Raw genomic sequence first — 23323 nt, 5'->3', positions numbered from 1 at the left:
TTTACTAAAAAACTGGAGAGCGCTAAATCTGGTGCAGCTATGAATAGAAACCAATCAGCTTCCTTTTTTTTTTTAACTGAAAAAGCTAAAGTTAGAAGCTGATTGGCTACCATGCACAGCTGCACCAGATTTTGCACTCTCCAGTTTTAGTAAATCAACCCCAATGTTTAGAATGGGGGAGCTGCAGAGTGGTAAGGGGGCAGGGAAGAATGGTGGGAGCAGAAGCAAGTGGGTGGGCATGTGGCAGAGTGGTCATGGTGGGGAGACTGAGTTTTCAATGTGAGGGAAGGGATGATTGACAGACTGGTGAGTGAGGGAAAGCAGAGTGGTGAGAGCAGGAGTTTATCAGGCACACAAGAGTGAGTTTGACTCCCGGGCTTTCTAAAGAAATCCTATGCATTCACAGTAAAAATAGGGAGCACAAAAGGCAGTTTTACCCATGCACTTCCAAAAGGCTGCTAGCAATATAAAGGCAATATTCTGTGAATGGGCAAAAGTGGATGGTCTGTGTTGCCACTGCCATGCATGCACAAGGAAATATGGCGGCTATATCCTGCATATCCTCCCTTATCCTGCACATTTGTCCATTAACCCCTTCATCTCAATCCCCCACTCTATGTGACCAGTACATTAAAGTATAACTAAAGGCAATACTTTTTTTTTTAGTTTTGGATAGAATGGAGAAGTATTAGAACACCTATTAGGTTTTTGTTGCTGTTTGTGGCCCCGTTAAGTAGATTCACTCCACCCTCTCTATTTGTCTATTTTGGGGCTGTCCCCAGAAAAGTAATAGCGGGGAAATCTTCCACTGGGGACACTAGTTCTGGTGTACTGGGGGTCCCCAAGGAATTCCCTTAATTTGCAGGGATTTCCTCTCACTTCCTGTTTGGCTATGGGACAGGAAGTGAAGTAAAATCTCCGCAATGGGACACAGATGGCGAAAAAAATATGACAGCGGTTATAACCCTCCTTCACTCTATCCCAAATGAACAAAAAGCGGGAAATTGTATCATACTTACCGTAATTTCCCTTTCCTGGTGCCAATCCATGGCAGCATACCAATGATAGAGCTCCGCCTCGACTCCTCCCTCAGGACTAGTGCATAGCATAAAAGACAAGAAGGTCCCTTCCCCCAGCATTCTCCTGTAATTTAGAATACCGAGGGTGGGAGCGTATGCTGCCATGGATTGGCACCAGGAAAGGGAAATTACGGTAAGTATGATACAATTTCCCGCTTTCCTGGTGCCTCCATGGCAGCATACCAATGATAAATAAATAGCTGACACGGGTGGGATAATGCACACACAAAAAATAAATTTTATTCAGACAGAGGACATGGCTAAGCTTAGTGCCTTCCTTCCAAAGTTTACAGTTGAAAGGGATCCTGGATCAATTCTGTAATGCCTGATGAAAGTATGGCAAGAAGACCAGGATGCTGCCCTGCATACCATCTCCAAGGAGACGTTGGCCCTAGCTGCCCAAGATGCTGCTACAGCCCTCGTGGAATGAGCTTTCACCTGTGGGCACCAACTTCTTGGATATGTACGTTTTTTTTTTTTTTGATTAGCTTCACTATCCAGGAGGCTAGAGTTCTGCTAGTGGCATCTTTCCCTCTATTTTTCCCGTGAGGGATGATGAATGTCTTTCCGATATCCTAAAAGATTCGGTGGCAGCCAAGTAGGCTTTCAGCACTTTGGCGATGTCTTATTCGTGGCAAGTATCGGAATCCATGTCAGTAAAAACTGGCAATGCCCAGGGTTCTCTTAGGAAAGCTGATGACGCCACTTTGGGGGCAAAGCCATGAATCGGACGGAGTTCCACCCTATCCGGGAAAAAGGAAATGTGTTCCTCACCAATTCCTAGTGAGTGGAGTTCCGAAATTCTCTTTCCAGATGTTATGGCTAAGAGGAAGACCGTTTTTAATGTAAGATTCCAAAGTGAAATTTGCTCTACTGGGGCAAACGGCTGATCTGAGAGGACCTCTAAAACGAATGAAAGATCCCATTTTGGAAAGGAGCGCCTGGCCGGAGGGCGGATTCTTAATACTCCTCTCAAAAAGGTCATTACTAAGGGGTCTTCTGCCCACCTTCTATTGGATGCGGCCGATATTGCCGCTACCTGAACCTTTAGGGAGCTCAGACTAAGACCCAAATCTAGACCCGTCTGTAAAAAACTGAGGACGTCAATCGTAGAAAGAGAGATGGGGTTGAATCCTTTTCCAGAAGCAAAGGTTTGAAACTTGTTCCAGATTTTATTGTATACTGTGTTTGTGGAAGGCTTTCTTGCTCCTAGAAGGGTAGAGATGACCTCTGCGGAGCATCCTAGGTTTTCAAACCTCTGCCTTTAAGCTTCCAAACCCGAAGGTCCAGCTTGTGGGGATTCGGGTGAAAGATCCTGCCTTGGGATAACAGGTGAGGAAAGGAGGGGATCCTTGTCGGCGGTTCCAGGCTGAGATACATGGCTAGAGGGAACCATGGTCTCTTCGGCCAATAGGGTAGTATTGCCAAGACTTGGACTTCTTCCTTCAGAAGTCTTGAGAGAAAACTCGCAATCAGTGGGCGAGGTGGAAAGGCATAAGCCGTCTTGAAGACCCATGGGCATACCAGAGCGTCCACTGCTTCGGCCGATGGGTGAGGAAAGCAGGAGAAGAAACGGGTCAACTTTTTGTTGCTCGGAGAGGCAAACAAATCTACCTGAGGATAGTCCCAGAGATTGACTATCTACTGGAAGATGTGGGGGTGTAGAGACCACTCGTTGCGGTCCGTGAAGTTCCTGGACAGCATATCTGCTTCCATATTCAAAGTGCCTGCAAGATACACAGCTTTCAGGCCGAGGAGATTCTTCTCTGCCCATAAGAGTATTGGCTCCACTTCCCTGAGAAGGGATCTGCTGTGTGTGCCCCCTTGTCTCTGAAGATAAGACACTGCTGCCCTGTTGTCCAGACGCAGTAACACTCTCTCACCCTTGATGATGGAAGTCAAGGCTAACAATGCTTGAAAAGCCGCTCTGATTTCTAGGATATTCGACACAACCCCGTTGGTAGGGAAAGGCCACCTTCCCTGTACCCTTGTCTCCCCGCAATGGGCTCCCCAGCCCTGTCCGCTGGCATCGGACGTAATTGTGATCCATGAGGAAGAGCCGAGGTGATGCGATTTGGAAAGAATTGTTGCATCTGTCCACCAGTGTAGGCTTCTGATTGTTGACGCTGACAGACTGATCTTTTGGGAAAGATGTAGTCTCTTCCACTGTGCCAGAAAGGCTACTTGGAAATGCCTCAGATGCCAGTGAGACCAGGGGACTAAAGGGATGCAGGCCGACATAGTGCCTATTAGACCCATGCATTGAGATGCTGTCAGGAAAAAACATCGCCGAACTTGGATCATTTTCTGAATAATGGCTTTCCTCTTCTGAGGAGGCAACAAAACTGAACTTTGTTTCGTGTTGAATAAGGCGCCCAGATAAATCATCTCTTGAGTAGGTATTAACTGGCTCTTCTGTAGGTTTATCAACCATCCCATTTCCGTTAATTCCTGCATTAATATTTCCTTGTGGACTATGAGCTGGTTTGGGTTGGAGGCCAGAAGCAAGATATTGTCTAAATAGTGGTAGACTCTTAGACCTCTCTCGAAGTGGAGCCAGGGATGAGATCAGTATCTTTGTGAAAACTCGTGGAGAGGTGGACAAGCCGAAGGGAAGGGCTTGGAATTGGAGGTGCAATTGTCCCACTGCGACTCTCAGGTATTTTGGAAAGAGGGGAGAATAGGGACATGCAAATACGCATCCTGCAGATCTATAGAGATCATCCAGTCCCCTGGCTGGATGGCATGGATAATCGTTTGCAGGGACTCCATTTTGAACTTTGAGAATAATGTGTCGATTTAGCTTCTTTAGGTCTATAACAGGTCTTCAACCTCCTGTTTTCTTTGGGACCAGAAAAAGGGTAGAATAGAATCCCTTGAAGCGCTCTTCCGAGGGAACAGGAACTGCCGCTTTCTGAAGCTGGAGAGATGACAGGAAATGAGACAGTGCTTGTGCCTTTTGATGGGAGGTCGGCCACGTTGTCTGTTGGAACGAATCTTGAGGAGGATGACCCAAAAAACTCCAAAAATGGCCCCAACGAATAGTCGATAGAACCCAAGGATCCTGGCAGTGGCTTGCCCAGATTGGAAAAATTGTTTTAGCCTGGCCCCCACTGGGAGGGACAAGGCTAAGTTGGCGTCAAAAAGGTGTTGGCGCCTCTTGGGGAGCGGTAGGGACTTTATTTTTTCTGGAATTTAGGAAGGAAGCTTGAGTGCCTCTCCAGGGTCTCCTGCCCTCTCTGGCCTGTTTCGGCTGTCTGTAATCCCACACATTAGATGGATGGAATCTTGCTGTAAATGGCCTTGACTTGCGAGCCCTTCCGTCTTGTGGAAGCATGCCCGATTTTCCGCCCGACACTCTCGAGATAGCTGTATTTAGTTGTTCCCCAAACAAATTCTTCCCATCAAATGGAATCTTGCACCAGTTCTGTTTGGATGCAGGATCGGCTATCCATGGTTTAAGCCATAAAGCTCTTTTTGCCATCACAGCTCTGGCTGAGCAGCGGATGGTATCAATTGCTGCTTCTCCCACAAAATCTGCCAAAATCTTGAGCTCTTCCAGGACTTTGATTATGTCCTCCTTTGAGACGTCCCTCCTTAATTTCTCCCATTAAAGGGAAATAGATCTGTTTCCTTTTAAGGAATGGAAAATAGGATTTGGATTTTTGAGGAGTGTGATCTTCTACCTCCTCCCAGGCAATAGCTTCTTTGACCGCCTGAATGAAGGGCTGAACCAAGGTATACTGGAACCCAGATGGATCCCGTTCATCTGAAGATCCCACCGAGTCTGACTCCCTGGCTGGATGCTCTACCGGATGTAAAGGAGTAATAGTTGCAGAGGGACAGGGCCTTTCGGTATCTGGAACATGAACAGAAGATTTGGAAACAGATTGGGTCAGAGCCAATGCTAGCTCTGAAATTGAATCCTTAACCGTCTGTTTGATCAAGTCTACTACTTGTTTGCTTTCCTGCTCCCGATTGGCCGCATAATCTCTCAAGCAGTCCTTGCAGACTAATTTATCCGGGAGAGGATTTGCGCCACAAGCCCAGCATTTCTTCCTGGAAGTATGAGGAGGGGGAGATGGGGAATAGTCCCACCTCCTTGATCTTGATCTTCCAGATCTATGTTGTGAGGATCGGAATCTATATGGACTCTCGTCATCTCGATATCTTGAAGATTTCTCCGATCTCTTGGAATGGGCAGGGCTGGTGAGAGAGGGAAAATTCCCATCACTCAAAGGCACATGCTCTCTTTTTTTTTTTTTTTTTTTAATACTCACGTAAAGTTGGTCCCATACCTATCAGAAGTGTGAGGATCTTTTGCATGAGATGAGTGACTCGTGATGGCTTACGAGCAGCAGGGTCAGGAGAGAGAGGCAGAGAGAGAGAGAGAGAGAGAGAGAGAGAGAGAGAGAGACAGACAGACACAAAAACTCCCCATTTTTTTTTTTTTTTAAAGACAATAGGGATGAAGAAAAAGAAAAGAGAGAGGGAATAAAACTGTCAGACCTATACAAGACAGATACCCATACATACACGCATATACATAGACGCACACACATATACACACATATATATATACACATACATACACATATATATATATATATATATATATATATATATATATATATATATATATATATATATATATACACACATAAACATACATACATATACATAGCTGCACAACTATACCCACAGATATACCTGTACAGATTTTAAATAAAAATTTACTTTACTTAAGGGCAGGGAAAGGAGCACTTGAAGATCTTCTCATAGAGGCAGATCCCAGCAAGATGCCTCCTTATATCTTTAATTAGGGAAAGGGAGAGCCTAATGGACAAAACTGCTGCTCATAGTTTACTTTGATTGCTTTAGGGAAAGCGAGCACTGCTTTCCCCCAACAAACATGGCCGGCGACTAACACACTATACAATTTTCTTTAGATTTTTTCCTCCAGACCTACCAAAACCATATAACATGAGGCCAAACCTAAACACCCCCAACCTGCATGCAATCAGGCAGGCCCCTGCACCACACAGAAAAGACAAATCTAAAGGAAATCTGACAACAAAAGTTGCACAGTGTGTATCCAGCTTAAGAGGTAACTTTTTGGGAAAAAGGACAAACCCCTAAAAAAACGCATTACTACCAGAATATAAGGAAGAAAAATAACAAAATATGCCTAACTAATAACATCATTTTGTGACAGTAACCTGAAAAAAGGGGAGAAATGGAAAATAAGACATTGATAACACATACAGTAGCCTTAAAGAAACCAGTGAAATATATAAATGAAACAGATAAAATAAAGGGAAAAACCTGACCCGGCTGTTTTGCAGAAACGACTCATCCATAATTTTCCAGAAACTGCAGACTGCGTTCCTATGAGGAAACTCTGCTTTGACCCCAAAAGATCCACAGAAGGGGTTCCCTGCCTTATTAGTGCTATGAGCGACCCAAGAGCAGGGACTGCGTCTGGGAGAGGCTGAACCCAGCGGAAGCTGCCAAACTAAGTAAGGCAGAGGTAGGGACATACTGCTAACTCTTCACCAGTTCCAGAGGTATGAGGAAAAAAAGGAGAATGCTGGGGGAAGGGACCTTCTTGTCTTTTATGCTATGCACTAGTCCTGAGGGAGGAGTCGAGGCGGAGCTCTATCATTGGTATGCTGCCATGGAGGCACCAGGAAAAAGTTTTGCCTATAGTTGTACTTTAATGCCTATGTTTAGTCAAAATGCAATAATAAAAAAAAAAAAATCTGATGGCTGTGGCTTTACTTAAAATCTTCTGTCCTTGTATCCTCCCCTACCTCTGCAGTGATGATCTTCCAATTCTTTGGGGGTTAATAAAACCATGGACCTTTACAGGCACTCATCAAGAGTGCCAACTATGCCAACCCTTTTTGCTCCCTCCTCCATTCACAGAAGCTGCACTATAGCTTCCATGAATGAAACTGATTTATAAATGGAGGAGGCAGACCATTTATTGATATTTCATTCACTAAACTTAGGCCTTAATGCCTTCATCTCCTCCACACCTCTTGTTTATGACCTGTACATTTATTCTATCTAGTGAACCATAGCCAAGCTCCATGTTGTTACCCCCTCAATACTGGTATGTTTGTTAATTTCCAAAAATTGTGCGAAAAAAAGATCAGATCACCCTGCGGTGTCTACTTTCCTAAAAATAGTTATTTTGGGGGTTTTCTACTGTCATGGCATTTTATATTTGTAATCTTTTATAACAGAAAGTAAAGGAAACAGTTTTTTTTTTCTTCAAATGCTTTGGTCTTTTTTCTTTATATAATAAAAATCAAACTCCTGTAGGTTATCAAAGATTACTAAAAGAAAGTTCTATCTGTCCCCAAAAAAAAAAATTAAAATGTATTTGGGTACAGTGTTGCATGATGGAATAATTGTCAGTTAAACAATAAGAGCATTGAAAACTGAAAGTTTAACATGCTGTTCCTGAAGTGGTTAGGAATAAAGTAGTAATTATAGTCTATGTCCAGTATTTCTTTTGGGATGGGATTCCTTTGAAGCAAACATGCATTTGTTCCTGAGCTAGTAAATGACTTCTGACTTTATTGGTGTTTTTACATATCCTCAGCTATCTTCAAGACTACACTGGATCCCCAGAAAAAAAAAGGCTGCACTAGTATGCAAAAACCTTCTTCAGCTAGGGAGTCAGTGCTTTGGCCTACAACTTATTTCCTTCCACCTCCTACAGCCCTGTATTGCAGTGGTCCCCAAACTGTGGCCTGTGGGCCAGAGGGCCCTTTGCTTGTCTTTATATGGCCCTTGTGACACACCCAATGATATGAGGTACCATTCTTTCTACTGACCAAACAATGAGGCTCTATTCCTTCAATTGACACCAATAATGGGGCACTATTCCTCTCACTGATAGTAATGATGATAACTAAGGGGGAAGTTTTCCTCCTACTGACAAGTAGGTGCTATGTAGTCTATTTACTCCCAATGGGGCATTTTCTACTCTCACTGGCCACAGTCCGGACCTCCAAAAATCTTTGTTTAGAAAGTTTGGAGACCCCTGATCTATTGCATACCTCCCAACTTTCTGAAATAATAACGAGGGACACCTTTCAACACACAGGGGTTCTCCTAAAAACTGGAGAAATTTGGTGCAGCTCTGCAGAGAAACCAATCAGCTTCCAGTTTTGTTTTGTCAAAGCTTATTTAAACAAGCTTAAGTTATAAGCTGATTGGCTACCATGCACAGCTGCACCAGATTTTGTACTCTCCAGTTTTAGTAAATCTACCCCACAGTAAAGGACATGTCCCTGCTGAAGCCACGGCTGGAAGCTAAGCTATTGCTTAGTAAGCATGCCCATCACATGAACTAACCAGTAGCTGGTTTTGCTGGGTGATAATTACATAGTAGATAAGAGATGCTTATGACCTTTTTTCATAATTAAATAAGATTGAGGTACAGAGGGAAAAAAAGGAACTTGCTAAATGCTTAAAACTAATTAAAAGTCATATACCAGTCTTCTGTTACCACTAAAGATCGAACCAAACAGTAGGAAGAATACTGTACCTTTTTCTGCAGAGACAGTAGCCGTAGGATCATAACTGTAGTTTCTGTTGCCATAGTTTTCTCTATGTACAGTTTCATAAAACCCATATCTTTCATCATATTCCTGCCTGGAAAGACAGGATCAGGTCAAGCAAAGGCAAGAAGGAGAGGGCAGCATTGTTTCTGAAGTCATCTTCCTATTAGCTGGTATAGGCGTGTATTATTACAGAAAAGTCTGTAAAATCCAAGGCATAATGAAATAAACAGAGATAGCAGCATTGCTAAAGTATATATTGTATATATGAAACCTCTATTGTTATTAGTGATTTACATGATTTATGGTTCCCTAAAATAAACTTGTACTGAAAGTGTATGGAGGCTGTGCACAGCTTAGCTGTCACTGATTTCTGACAGCAGAGCAGGTACTAAGGGCAAATTATTTTAAGCGTCTGGTTTAAAAGGTGAGGGAATTTGCATATCAACTTCAGTCATAATTGTTAATAGATATATTTAGCAATCCAAACCATAGGATCTGAAACAGTGCTACACATGCCACAGAACATGTTTCTCAAAGGTACAGAGGAGGATGCTTCTAGGTGTTTAAAGTAGTTCTAAAGTTCAAACATTTTTACTGTTGCGCTATCCCCCCAGGAGCCACTGATTAGGATGAGTTATCTGTTCTTTGCCTCAACCTTTTCAAGAACCTCGGGCCCTCTAACACACCAGTGGGGAGGGGGGAGAGAAGCACAACAACCATAGCGTAGAATATAAAGTGTCATTTTAAAATAAAATATAAAAAACACTCACAAAGATAAAATAGAGCTCAGCATGACAGCCAGGTAGCCTCTGGGACAGAGATAAGACATGCCATCAGGATGCCTTGCCATGGCCACTGGCAAGGGAGCGGAGATGGACTGGAAGCAGGGAACTGCTGTCACTACAAAGCCAAAGCCATGAATGGAACTCAAGACCCAGGGTATGAAGCCACATATGTAGTAGAACAATGCTGGAGCATTTTAAAGCAACCTTTCTTTTTCTTCGGCCTGTCTAAAAATGGGCTACCTACCAGCATTTATAAGACCAGGAAGAGGTAGGTCCCAGGGAGCCAGAACACACCCTCTCAAACACTAATTACCACAGCTGTCAGCGGGGTGAAAAGCACAACACCTAGAGCTGCCGTAGCAAACAGCAGTGGCTAAAATCCAAAAATGTGGAAAATAAATAACTGTGTAATCTAAAAAATGTATAACCACAACTAGGCTGTACGTGGGGAAAAAAGGAGGTGCTGTATGTCGGCACAGACATCATCCAGGACTGCCAAAAACAAAAAGACAAAACAAAAATATTTATGAAGGAAATCAAATCAAGGACTAGACTGGGTTTGAACACTAGTCTGTGTGAACCAAAGCCTGCAGCCAAGTGTATGTAGCCAGCCGCTCCAACTACTTATAGAAGTGACAAGTAACAGATCCAGAGTGGCCACTACTATTAAAACAATGCATTTCCTATTGAAGCAGCACTAGTTCTGAGACATCCTGCACTGACAGGTGCAAAAGGGATATATAAGCTCAGACTAGATGACAATTCGACCTGTCAGTGGAGGAAGGGTGCATGTGGAATACTGCCACAGATACCAGGTGTAGAAACGGGGCAAGCGGCACATGACACTACACAGAGAGGTGTCAATAATGGGCTTGTACCTGGCAATGCCCCATTTCTGACACAGGGCATAAATAAATGAATAATAAGATAATAGTGGGATGGAGTAGGTAAAGATTTCCTTAAGGGAATACTAGGAGGGCTGACAAGTCCCACACTTAAATAGACATTATCTAAAACAAACTATAAAACAGATCAGAAGGTGTGCAAATAGCTTAACCTGCCTGTAAAAAACCTTTAGAGCAACAAATAACAGACTGGATTGTTGATGATGGTATAAGGGATACTGGAGTGACTAAAGGATAGTGCTTACGTCTAACTCTTCATTTAGACCGTTAGGGGACATGGTGTTAAGCTTAAAAATCCAGTATGTTTCTCTGGCACATAGGGGTTTCAATCGTTTGCCTTCTGATGAGGAAGCCGTAATAGAATCAATCAGATGGACTGTGAGGCAACTAGGATCTTTCCCTGATGTAAGAGGCAGTGTCTTGATAGACTGAATTTGGGTAAGCCTTGATCTACATTCCTGCAATGCTCTCCAAACCTTACTTGGAGAGATCCAACAGTCCTACCCACATATTGCATACCACAACAGCAGTGGATGCCATATACAACAAAGAAAGTGAAACTAGTGAAGAACTCTGTTCGATGTGCTAAGTAGGGCCCTTGCAGTCTCTAAAGGATCGCTGCCCATGACTGACAAAAGCTCAGGTAAGGCAATTTCATTTTTTGCATTTGAACATGCCTTTCAATGTGAGAAATGTTGGTAAACTGCAAATTGTAGCTGTTTGCGCCAGTGGCTACTTACTTGTAGAAATGTTGTTCTTCGCGTTCTGAGATTTCCTAAATACAATTTTGGGGCGATTGGGTAATATAGGACTCAGTTTAGGGTCACTTTATAGGATAGCTCGGTAGAACCAAAGATGATGGAGCAGCATAGCCTCTTCAGTAAGAAACCAGTGACATCTATAATCTTTATAGCATCCACTGACAATCAACGTAAGAGCGCACTTTGCCACAGACCAGCACGATTGGGTGTACTACACCAGTAACCATTAAGCTAAGTCAGCACTACACCACTGGACACCAAACTAAGAGTGCAGGATAATGATCAACAATCTAAGTGGGTACACCACCATTGACTAACAACATAAAGGGTAATTTCACCACTGACTATCAATGTAAGGAAGCAACTGACCTTCAGTGTAAGTGTAGGTATACAGTAAAATGTGTGTATTGAATGTAAAAAAATACCCTGTCTGTACATCTGTTCTGTTCTGGGATCCAATAAATGCTAATCTCTCAGGAGAATCAAGTTGCTGCAGAAGGTAATTTGAACTAGAGAGGAGATTGCATAGTATACACTCCTGTTTCCATAGCAGCACTAATAATTACAATAACAAATATTAGTCATCACCTATGTATTTACATCAGTAAGGAGGCATTTCACCTACAACCTCTAACATAAATAGAAACTTTACCTCTGACCACTAAAGGGGACACCTCTCCATGGACCACTAAAAGGGAGCACAATGTATTTAGCAAGTAAATTCACTTTCTGCCTAACCATACAAAGTCGTAACTACCATTCAGATTGATGTGGCTATATGTAGCATTAGCCATAGCACACCATTGCACCTTTTCCCTCTTTAATGTACCCAAGGGTTCTAGGATTGTGCTTCCACCTTTGAAGACTGGGAGCACTTTGGTATGCTGACCAGCCTCTTGGTCACTACCTCTGAAGGTATTAACTAGGAGGCTGGTCAGTATACCAAAGTGATAGCTAATCTAAGAGGGTACACCATCACTGACCAACAACATAAAGGGTAATTTCACCATTGACTACCAATGTATGGGAGCAACTGACCTTCAGTGTAAAGAGGCACTTCACCTACAACCACCAACATAAGGTAAGGGGACACCTCCCCACGGACCACTAATGTAAGGGGAAACAGTGTATTCAGCAAGTAGGTTCACCTTCTGCCTAATCATACTCCTTTAAGTCATACCTACCATTCAGATTGATGTGGCTACATGTACTATTAAGCACAGCACACCAAGTGCAGTGCACCTTTTCTCTCTTCAACGTACCAAGGGTTCTGGGATTGCGCTTCCAACTTTCAAGACTGGGAACACTTTGGTTTACTTACCAGCCTCCTGGTCACTACCTCTGAAGGTAGTGACCAGGGGGCTGTTCAGTAGAAGGAACAGTAATAGGAACTGACAGCGCTACTATTGTGTAATGCAAAAGAGGGTAAATACCTTACCGGTGCCCTGCTCAATGCCTCTGCAAGCCATAAGAATAAACAGTCAAAGGAGCAGGCAACTCGTTAGGTTAAACTCTAATCTTTTTATTAAAAATTATGTTGGGGTAAAATACCAGGAACAAAACAGTTGACACGTTTTAGCCAATGCAGGCCTTAATCATAACTATATCTACAGCATATATGACTAAGACGTGCATAGGCTGAAACATGTCAACTCTTTTGCTCCTGGTATTTTACCCCAACATCATTTTCAATTAAGAAGATTGGATTTTAACCTTCCGAGTTTCCGGCTTTTTTGACTGTTGGTCAGTAGAAGGTACCTTCTGCATCTTACGATTTGTTAGCAAAGCTACACGACTACAGAAAAAGGCTAATAGTGAAGAGAGGAACCAGGAAGCCGATCTCTGTTAGTACAGTGGAGCTCCTGACTCTTTTAAGTATGAAATTTAGTACTTTATAATGTCCACAGAATGACCAAGCGCAGCTTGATCAACAACACAACCCCAGCCTGTTGACTGGAGTTGAACTGACTGAATTAAGATGCAGCAGCACTGTCTGCTCTCTCCTCCTCTAAGCATGCTCCCTTTTCAGTACATGTGCACTATAAGAAGACATATTTGGCTACTAATTGAGGTATTCCCTCTCCCACGCAGGGCATTAGGCCCCTTTCAGATGAAGCGGTTCGTGCAAGTCGATCCGCCTGCTCAGCAGGGGAACTCTCCGATGATCCCCCCTGAGCAGGCGGATGACAGGTACGTGTCCACTCGCTATGCAGAGTGGACATGGACACAGCCCGCTCTGCTCTATGCAGCGTCTATGTGGATGTCCGTTTCCATGCGATTGTCCTACGATCTGCCGGACAGATGGTAAACCTATTGCCAGCCATGCGTCTGTTTTTAGCGGATTTTATCGGATCGGATGCCTGGTGGGTGTCAGCGGACACATGACAGCTGACATCCACCACCCCATAGAGAACAAAGGGTGGCCTGAAACAGTCTGCTCATGTGAAAGGGGCCTAGAGTAGTCTGACAACTTGATAACTGAAGTTCTTATACTAGCTGCATTTAAATACACATTTAATAATTTGTCAATGCAGGGAGAAAACAGGCGCCACACTGAGTGCAGTATGTCAGGATCGTATGTTTAATATATCAAATGAACAGGTACTCACAAACGGTATGATAAAAACAGCATAGCAGTATGTGACAGGGAAATCCCAGTGTCCAGATTCAGGATGGCACTAGCGGTCTCGAAGCCCTGGGTAGTAGCGAGTGGAGAATCGACACTTCCCATATGCTGGGGACACAGCGCTGGCCGTCCTGACGTCACTTCCGGGATACGTACTGGCGCCGGCGACGCGTTGTCGGAGCATGCGCTCCTTCTTCAGGCCGATAATGCGCCATTTTGGACGAGGGCTTAAATAGACAGAAGGGCAGAGCCAGCTGGGTCCTAAAGAGTGCCATAATTCTGACTCAAAAGGAAGAAGCCTGCTATAACACTGAACTGAAACGAAGTGTATTATAGACAAACAACCAAAGCAGTGGTCAACTGGAATGCAGTTATCAAGAAACACTTACATCACATTACATATGTATATATATCCCCATATTGTTACACACAGGAATATATTATCATAATATAGTGATATAATTTAAATAATTTGTTATAAAACCAAATATATAAAAAATCAAATATATAAAAATATATAAAAAAAATATATAAAAAAGGGATATATATATAGAAATACCATTTTTCGTTTTATAAAAGCCACCATATTTTTATAAAAAATACACCATATTTTTAAAAAATGCACCATATTTTTCAAAAAATGCACCATATTTTTTAAAAAAGCCACCATATTTTTAGAAAACATATCTTGTCTAAAAATTATAAATCATATAGGTTATCTGAAAATTATCATCAGCCAACATATCCATCCAATAGTGTATCCCATTGGATTATCCTAACTAAGTACATGGCCATTATAAAGGATATTTTAAAAAGGGTATTTTAAATAAGACAATAGGGCATATCTCTCAGATGTCCAAACAAAAAATTATTGAATAGGATCAAATGAGAGAATTGGTCTCAATTTCCTCATTCAAACCACCCGGCACCAAAGTATCTAGGGTATAAATCCAATAGGCCTCTCTTTGACATAATCTCTTATAACGATCTGCTGGCGCAAAGGTAGCGGGTATGGACTCAATAATCCACACCCTGAGGCCGACGGAAAGGTGTCCATGATGCAGCAGGAAGTGGCGTGGAACACTGTGCTTGTCATCACCAGCCTCCACAAACCTGCGATGTTCACCAAATCTCTTCCTCAGGGTGCGGATTGTCCTTCCTACATAAAAGAGCCCACATGGGCATGTGAGGCAATAAACAACAAACTCAGTGGAGCAGTTGTAAAAATGTGTAAATGAATATGTTTTTCCCTTCACTTGAAACATTTTCTGTCCATGTGTGACGTGTTTGCAAGTCAAACACAATTTTTTGCGGCATTGGAACATCCCAATAAGTGGGATCAAGCAAGGTCTCTCTAAACGTGACATAGGTAGATGTTTCAACTTGCTGGGTGCCACCATACTTTTGATGTTCCTTGCTCTTCTATAAGTAACCTTTGGTTTGGGGGGTAAATTTTCCCTCAGATTGGGGTCTTCCAGTAAGATTGGCCAATGCTTGACCAGAATTCGCTCCATTTTTTTAAACTTAGTGTGAAATTGAGTCACGAATCTGGGGATGGCAACTTCTGTATCAGATTTTTCTTTTTTAGTACTTTCATGGCCGGCCAAATAGATGTTATGGGCATGATTCAGAAGGGTGTCCGGAAAGGCTTTATCAGTAAATTTTTTCTTCAATTGGGCACTCTGTTCTAGATAGTCATCGTCATTGGTGCAATTTCTTCTCAATCTGCAGAACTGGCTCTTTGGGATATTATTTATCCACCTAGGATGGTGGCAACTCTTAAAATGTAAGAAGGAATTCCCTGCTGTGGGCTTCGTATAGTTTTTTGCTTCTATTCTTCCCTCACGATGGTATAGGAGTAGATCCAGAAAAGCCAGCTCTGCAGAATGATACACTGAAGTGAAGGACAAATTATATTCATTATTATTACAGTGACTGACAAATTCAAGGAGTAGGGACTCTGAGCCGTCCCAGACAACAATAATGTCGTCTATATATCTACCGTAAAAGACAATGTGAGAGGCATACGGATTATTGTTCCAGATGCGTTTGTCCTCCCACATCCCCATCGTTAAATTGGCGTAGCTGGGGGCAAAATTGGCCCCCATAGCAGTGCCATTTACCTGTACATAAAAGTCTCCATCGAATAAAAAATAATTGTGGGTGAGACAAAATCTGGTTGCCTCCACGATGAACTGGGCTTGGGACGAGTTGATGGTAGGGTCATCCATAAGAGACTGGGTAACTGCTTGTAAGCCTACAGAGTGAGGGATGGACGTATAGAGAGAATCCACATCAAGGGAAACCCACATGTACGTGGACTCCCAACTATAAGGTGCCAATAGTTCAAGCAAATGGACCCCATCCCGAATATATGATGGTAGGTTCTGAGCCAAAGGCTGCAGAAACTGATCTACATATTGGGAAAAGGGGTTGGTGACACTATCCATTGCCGCAACTATCGGCCTACCAGGCGGATTCTGTAGATTCTTATGTACTTTTGGAATATGATAAAAGTACGGTGTTGAGTAGAAGTCCCTGTGAAAAAAGGAATATTCTGACTTATTGATGGTACCTTCTTCCTTTGCTTGTGTAATAAGTCCTGTAGCTTCAAGAATATAACCAGGTTGGGGGTCAGCCGGTAGTTTACGATATGTGGTGGTATCCGCCAGCAGACGCTGGGCTTCTCTCAAGTAGTCAACTCTATCCTGGATGACTATCCCCCCTCCCTTATCTGCAGTTTTGATTATCAGATTGTGATTTTTGGATAAATCAGTTAAGGCCTGTCTCTCCGCATGGCTTAAATTGTGGTTAAAAGAGGGGAACTTGCTACAGGGATTAGGGTGGGTACACATCTTCTTTAACTCTGAGAAGACCACCTGGTAGAACGTCTGTATATATTGGCCTTTAGAGTGTACAGGATTAAAATTAGATTTGGCACGAAAACTAGTGTGTTGAACTGGTGGGGATGTAGAAGGATGTTGGGTGAAAAACGCCAGATCCTCATCATCATCGCTAATATACAACTCCTCTAGGAGTTTCAGCCCAATGGGATCAATGGATGGCTCAGATTCCATCTCTAGAATTGGTGTAGATAAATCAATGGAAACATTTTGGTTTTTATCTTTATTTTCTTGGATCTTAAAATGCCGTCTCAATGTAAGCAAACGGATAAAGCTATTAAGATCCTTAAATAAAGTGAAAGGGTTGGGGAGGGCTGAGGGAGCAAAATTGAGTCCTCTATGGAGAAGGGAAGTTTCTGATAGGGATAAAGTATGTGTCGACAAGTTAAATATTTTTATGGTATCAGCAGTCTTACCCTTTTCTTTGTTCCTATGTCGTCCTCCTCCCCCCCGCTTACCCCTACATCAAGCTTTCTCTTTGTGTGGGCAGGCGGAGGGGGAGGACCTAAAAAATTCTGGACATTGGGTATACCAGTACTGGAAGTGGCCTCATCCCTAGGGGAAGTCGCTACACCATCACCTACCGATCTCATTGGAGAAAGGTTGGGGGCCCTAGAGGACATAGGGGACACTGCCACCTGAGGGGGCAAGAGGCACCCACTGTCCACATCAGATGGTCTACTACATATAGGGCTAATAATAGGTACTAACGAACTAATCTCAACTGAAGGAACTTCCTGCACCTGCATATGGCTGGGGCTTAAAACCCTCGTAGAAACAGGGTTAGTCATATCAGAGCTTTTTGCCTTTTTAGTATTACATTTACGTTTTGACTTGGGCTTACGCTGGGGTTTGGGTGTGGAAGGGGGAGGGGAAAGACCAGGAGCTAACTCCCAGGAGTCATCTCCAGACCCTATAGGTACTGATGATGCCACCCTCTTTCCTTTTCTCTTTTTCTTGCTATTATCCCTATCCTTATGGCAATTGCCATTAGACCTGGTGTTGGGGGCACAATTAATATATTTGTGGATGGTCCGAGATTGGTGGTAAGGATTAGTACTAGAGTGTGATATTCCATTTGAGGGCTGCAATGTGCGCTCCATCAATGGAATAATACTATGTTGTGGCTCCTCCTCTCTATTGCCATGAGGGTGGGGGACATTTCTTCTTTTCCAACTAAAAACTCGATCTAAATTATAATCGTCCAGATCTCTGCGGATTTTTCCTAATTTTGTCCGCAACACTTCATCCTCATTTTTCTTAGTATGAATTTTTAATGTACGTAACCATGTCAAGGGCAGATGGGGGGTAAGTATTACTAAGGAGGAAATGAGCTCCTTTAATTTGGCAAGGTCCTCATTATATTTCAAATCCCTTTGTTGGATGATTATTTGCATCCACTTGCGTGTGCAAAATTCAGACACCTGACACCATTCCTTCCCCAGAGTAGGGGATAGGAATGAGCAGGTCTTTAGAACTCTCAGCCCTCTGGGGGTGATCGTACTAGAAACATATTGGGTCAAAAAGAATTTATCCCACCAATGGTGGTTGGCTGAAATTATAAGGCGTTCAATTTTCCTCAACAGGACACTACATTCTTGAGACACTGGAGGGGAAATTTGAAAGGTGGCTGAAAAAAAATTAGATGGAAAAAGATTGTACAAATGATCTAAGTTCTCAAATTTAGCAGATTCAATTGTTGTTAAAAATTCCATAATGAAATAACACAAAAAAAAAAAAAAAAAAAAGGAAGGAATAAAATTAAAATTATATATAGGCTAGTACAAAATAAGAAAATGAGTGGATATACTTATATACCCAGATCAAGACAACAATAACGTGACCACTGCTTGAGTTGACCCTATACACAATGCACAATTAGAGGATATCTCCATATATGTGCATATATATATATATACACATCTGTGCGTATGTGTGGTCACACACACACAGGTCTGTAATTGATAACAGAAATCAACTATAGGACATAATTTAAAACTAGCAATAAAAACATTGATATCGATATCATAACATTGGTATCATAGACCTAAGGAGTACGGTATGCCTAGGACACTAACAGAAACCCAGGGCTGCACAGAGACTTCTACACAAACAAGCTGAAAGGAAGGGGGTTAAACCTGGCGCACAACTGGGAAAAGATAAGTGTCCAAAAAACAAAAAAATATATAACAACAAACGCTTCCGCACACTCCAATAGCCAACTTGTACTAATAAACGAGCACACTGACTAGATGGTATAAATTAAATAAGAAGAGTCCTTATATAAAGAGTCCATCTACATACGTATCCATGCACCACACTCCGCAGGCTGCTCTGCAAACAAGTAGAAGGGGCTTGTGATGAGCTGCAGGGAGAAAACAGGCGCCACACTGAGTGCAGTATGTCAGGATCGTATGTTTAATATATCAAATGAACAGGTACTCACAAACGGTATGATAAAAACAGCATAGCAGTATGTGACAGGGAAATCCCAGTGTCCAGATTCAGGATGGCACTAGCGGTCTCGAAGCCCTGGGTAGTAGCGAGTGGAGAATCGACACTTCCCATATGCTGGGGACACAGCGCTGGCCGTCCTGACGTCACTTCCGGGATACGTACTGGCGCCGGCGACGCGTTGTCGGAGCATGCGCTCCTTCTTCAGGCCGATAATGCGCCATTTTGGACGAGGGCTTAAATAGACAGAAGGGCAGAGCCAGCTGGGTCCTAAAGAGTGCCATAATTCTGACTCAAAAGGAAGAAGCCTGCTATAACACTGAACTGAAACGAAGTGTATTATAGACAAACAACCAAAGCAGTGGTCAACTGGAATGCAGTTATCAAGAAACACTTACATCACATTACATATGTATATATATCCCCATATTGTTACACACAGGAATATATTATCATAATATAGTGATATAATTTAAATAATTTGTTATAAAACCAAATATATAAAAAATCAAATATATAAAAATATATAAAAAAATATATAAAAAAGGGATATATATATAGAAATACCATTTTTCGTTTTATAAAAGCCACCATATTTTTATAAAAAATACACCATATTTTTAAAAAATGCACCATATTTTTCAAAAAATGCACCATATTTTTTAAAAAAGCCACCATATTTTTAGAAAACATATCTTGTCTAAAAATTATAAATCATATAGGTTATCTGAAAATTATCATCAGCCAACATATCCATCCAATAGTGTATCCCATTGGATTATCCTAACTAAGTACATGGCCATTATAAAGGATATTTTAAAAAGGGTATTTTAAATAAGACAATAGGGCATATCTCTCAGATGTCCAAACAAAAAATTATTGAATAGGATCAAATGAGAGAATTGGTCTCAATTTCCTCATTCAAACCACCCGGCACCAAAGTATCTAGGGTATAAATCCAATAGGCCTCTCTTTGACATAATCTCTTATAACGATCTGCTGGCGCAAAGGTAGCGGGTATGGACTCAATAATCCACACCCTGAGGCCGACGGAAAGGTGTCCATGATGCAGCAGGAAGTGGCGTGGAACACTGTGCTTGTCATCACCAGCCTCCACAAACCTGCGATGTTCACCAAATCTCTTCCTCAGGGTGCGGATTGTCCTTCCTACATAAAAGAGCCCACATGGGCATGTGAGGCAATAAACAACAAACTCAGTGGAGCAGTTGTAAAAATGTGTAAATGGAATTTTTAACAACATGGAATTTTTAACAACAATTGAATCTGCTAAATTTGAGAACTTAGATCATTTGTACAATCTTTTTCCATCTAATTTTTTTTCAGCCACCTTTCAAATTTCCCCTCCAGTGTCTCAAGAATGTAGTGTCCTGTTGAGGAAAATTGAACGCCTTATAATTTCAGCCAACCACCATTGGTGGGATAAATTCTTTTTGACCCAATATGTTTCTAGTACGATCACCCCCAGAGGGCTGAGAGTTCTAAAGACCTGCTCATTCCTATCCCCTACTCTGGGGAAGGAATGGTGTCAGGTGTCTGAATTTTGCACACGCAAGTGGATGCAAATAATCATCCAACAAAGGGATTTGAAATATAATGAGGACCTTGCCAAATTAAAGGAGCTCATTTCCTCCTTAGTAATACTTACCCCCCATCTGCCCTTGACATGGTTACGTACATTAAAAATTCATACTAAGAAAAATGAGGATGAAGTGTTGCGGACAAAATTAGGAAAAATCCGCAGAGATCTGGACGATTATAATTTAGATCGAGTTTTTAGTTGGAAAAGAAGAAATGTCCCCCACCCTCATGGCAATAGAGAGGAGGAGCCACAACATAGTATTATTCCATTGATGGAGCGCACATTGCAGCCCTCAAATGGAATATCACACTCTAGTACTAATCCTTACCACCAATCTCGGACCATCCACAAATATATTAATTGTGCCCCCAACACCAGGTCTAATGGCAATTGCCATAAGGATAGGGATAATAGCAAGAAAAAGAGAAAAGGAAAGAGGGTGGCATCATCAGTACCTATAGGGTCTGGAGATGACTCCTGGGAGTTAGCTCCTGGTCTTTCCCCTCCCCCTTCCACACCCAAACCCCAGCGTAAGCCCAAGTCAAAACGTAAATGTAATACTAAAAAGGCAAAAAGCTCTGATATGACTAACCCTGTTTCTACGAGGGTTTTAAGCCCCAGCCATATGCAGGTGCAGGAAGTTCCTTCAGTTGAGATTAGTTCGTTAGTACCTATTATTAGCCCTATATGTAGTAGACCATCTGATGTGGACAGTGGGTGCCTCTTGCCCCCTCAGGTGGCAGTGTCCCCTATGTCCTCTAGGGCCCCCAACCTTTCTCCAATGAGATCGGTAGGTGATGGTGTAGCGACTTCCCCTAGGGATGAGGCCACTTCCAGTACTGGTATACCCAATGTCCAGAATTTTTTAGGTCCTCCCCCTCCGCCTGCCCACACAAAGAGAAAGCTCGATGTAGGGGTAAGCGGGGGGGAGGAGGACGACATAGGAACAAAGAAAAGGGTAAGACTGCTGATACCATAAAAATATTTAACTTGTCGACACATACTTTATCCCTATCAGAAACTTCCCTTCTCCATAGAGGACTCAATTTTGCTCCCTCAGCCCTCCCCAACCCTTTCACTTTATTTAAGGATCTTAATAGCTTTATCCGTTTGCTTACATTGAGACGGCATTTTAAGATCCAAGAAAATAAAGATAAAAACCAAAATGTTTCCATTGATTTATCTACACCAATTCTAGAGATGGAATCTGAGCCATCCATTGATCCCATTGGGCTGAAACTCCTAGAGGAGTTGTATATTAGCGATGATGATGAGGATCTGGCGTTTTTCACCCAACATCCTTCTACATCCCCACCAGTTCAACACACTAGTTTTCGTGCCAAATCTAATTTTAATCCTGTACACTCTAAAGGCCAATATATACAGACGTTCTACCAGGTGGTCTTCTCAGAGTTAAAGAAGATGTGTACCCACCCTAATCCCTGTAGCAAGTTCCCCTCTTTTAACCACAATTTAAGCCATGCGGAGAGACAGGCCTTAACTGATTTATCCAAAAATCACAATCTGATAATCAAAACTGCAGATAAGGGAGGGGGGATAGTCATCCAGGATAGAGTTGACTACTTGAGAGAAGCCCAGCGTCTGCTGGCGGATACCACCACATATCGTAAACTACCGGCTGACCCCCAACCTGGTTATATTCTTGAAGCTACAGGACTTATTACACAAGCAAAGGAAGAAGGTACCATCAATAAGTCAGAATATTCCTTTTTTCACAGGGACTTCTACTCAACACCGTACTTTTATCATATTCCAAAAGTACATAAGAATCTACAGAATCCGCCTGGTAGGCCGATAGTTGCGGCAATGGATAGTGTCACCAACCCCTTTTCCCAATATGTAGATCAGTTTCTGCAGCCTTTGGCTCAGAACCTACCATCATATATTCGGGATGGGGTCCATTTGCTTGAACTATTGGCACCTTATAGTTGGGAGTCCACGTACATGTGGGTTTCCCTTGATGTGGATTCTCTCTATACGTCCATCCCTCACTCTGTAGGCTTACAAGCAGTTACCCAGTCTCTTATGGATGACCCTACCATCAACTCGTCCCAAGCCCGGTTCATCGTGGAGGCAACCAGATTTTGTCTCACCCACAATTATTTTTTATTCGATGGAGACTTTTATGTACAGGTAAATGGCACTGCTATGGGGGCCAATTTTGCCCCCAGCTACGCCAATTTAACGATGGGGATGTGGGAGGACAAACGCATCTGGAACAATAATCCGTATGCCTCTCACATTGTCTTTTACGGTAGATATATAGACGACATTATTGTTGTCTGGGACGGCTCAGAGTCCCTACTCCTTGAATTTGTCAGTCACTGTAATAATAATGAATATAATTTGTCCTTCACTTCAGTGTATCATTCTGCAGAGCTGGCTTTTCTGGATCTACTCCTATACCATCGTGAGGGAAGAATAGAAGCAAAAAACTATACGAAGCCCACAGCAGGGAATTCCTTCTTACATTTTAAGAGTTGCCACCATCCTAGGTGGATAAATAATATCCCAAAGAGCCAGTTCTGCAGATTGAGAAGAAATTGCACCAATGACGATGACTATCTAGAACAGAGTGCCCAATTGAAGAAAAAATTTACTGATAAAGC

The 23323-nt window shown here is 42.4% G+C and overlaps 1 protein-coding gene across 3 annotated transcripts in view; it reads right to left on the bottom strand.

The window, feature by feature from the left end:
* Positions 1-23323, bottom strand: part of SEC16B (SEC16 homolog B, endoplasmic reticulum export factor) — a 379445-nt gene that overhangs the window by 342358 nt on the left and 13764 nt on the right. For all 3 annotated transcript variants that reach the window (XM_082265600.1, XM_082265602.1, XM_082265601.1), the window contains exon 3: positions 8644-8750. In XM_082265600.1, coding sequence (XP_082121726.1) covers positions 8644-8750 — 107 coding nt within the window. The remainder of the gene's footprint in view (positions 1-8643; positions 8751-23323) is intronic.

This window comes from Pelophylax lessonae (assembly GCF_965119305.1).
Source record: "Pelophylax lessonae genome assembly, chromosome: 8".
NCBI lineage: Eukaryota > Metazoa > Chordata > Amphibia > Anura > Ranidae > Pelophylax > Pelophylax lessonae.
The sequence above is the reverse complement of the archived record's forward strand: the minus strand, read 5'-3'. Positions and strand labels throughout refer to the sequence as shown.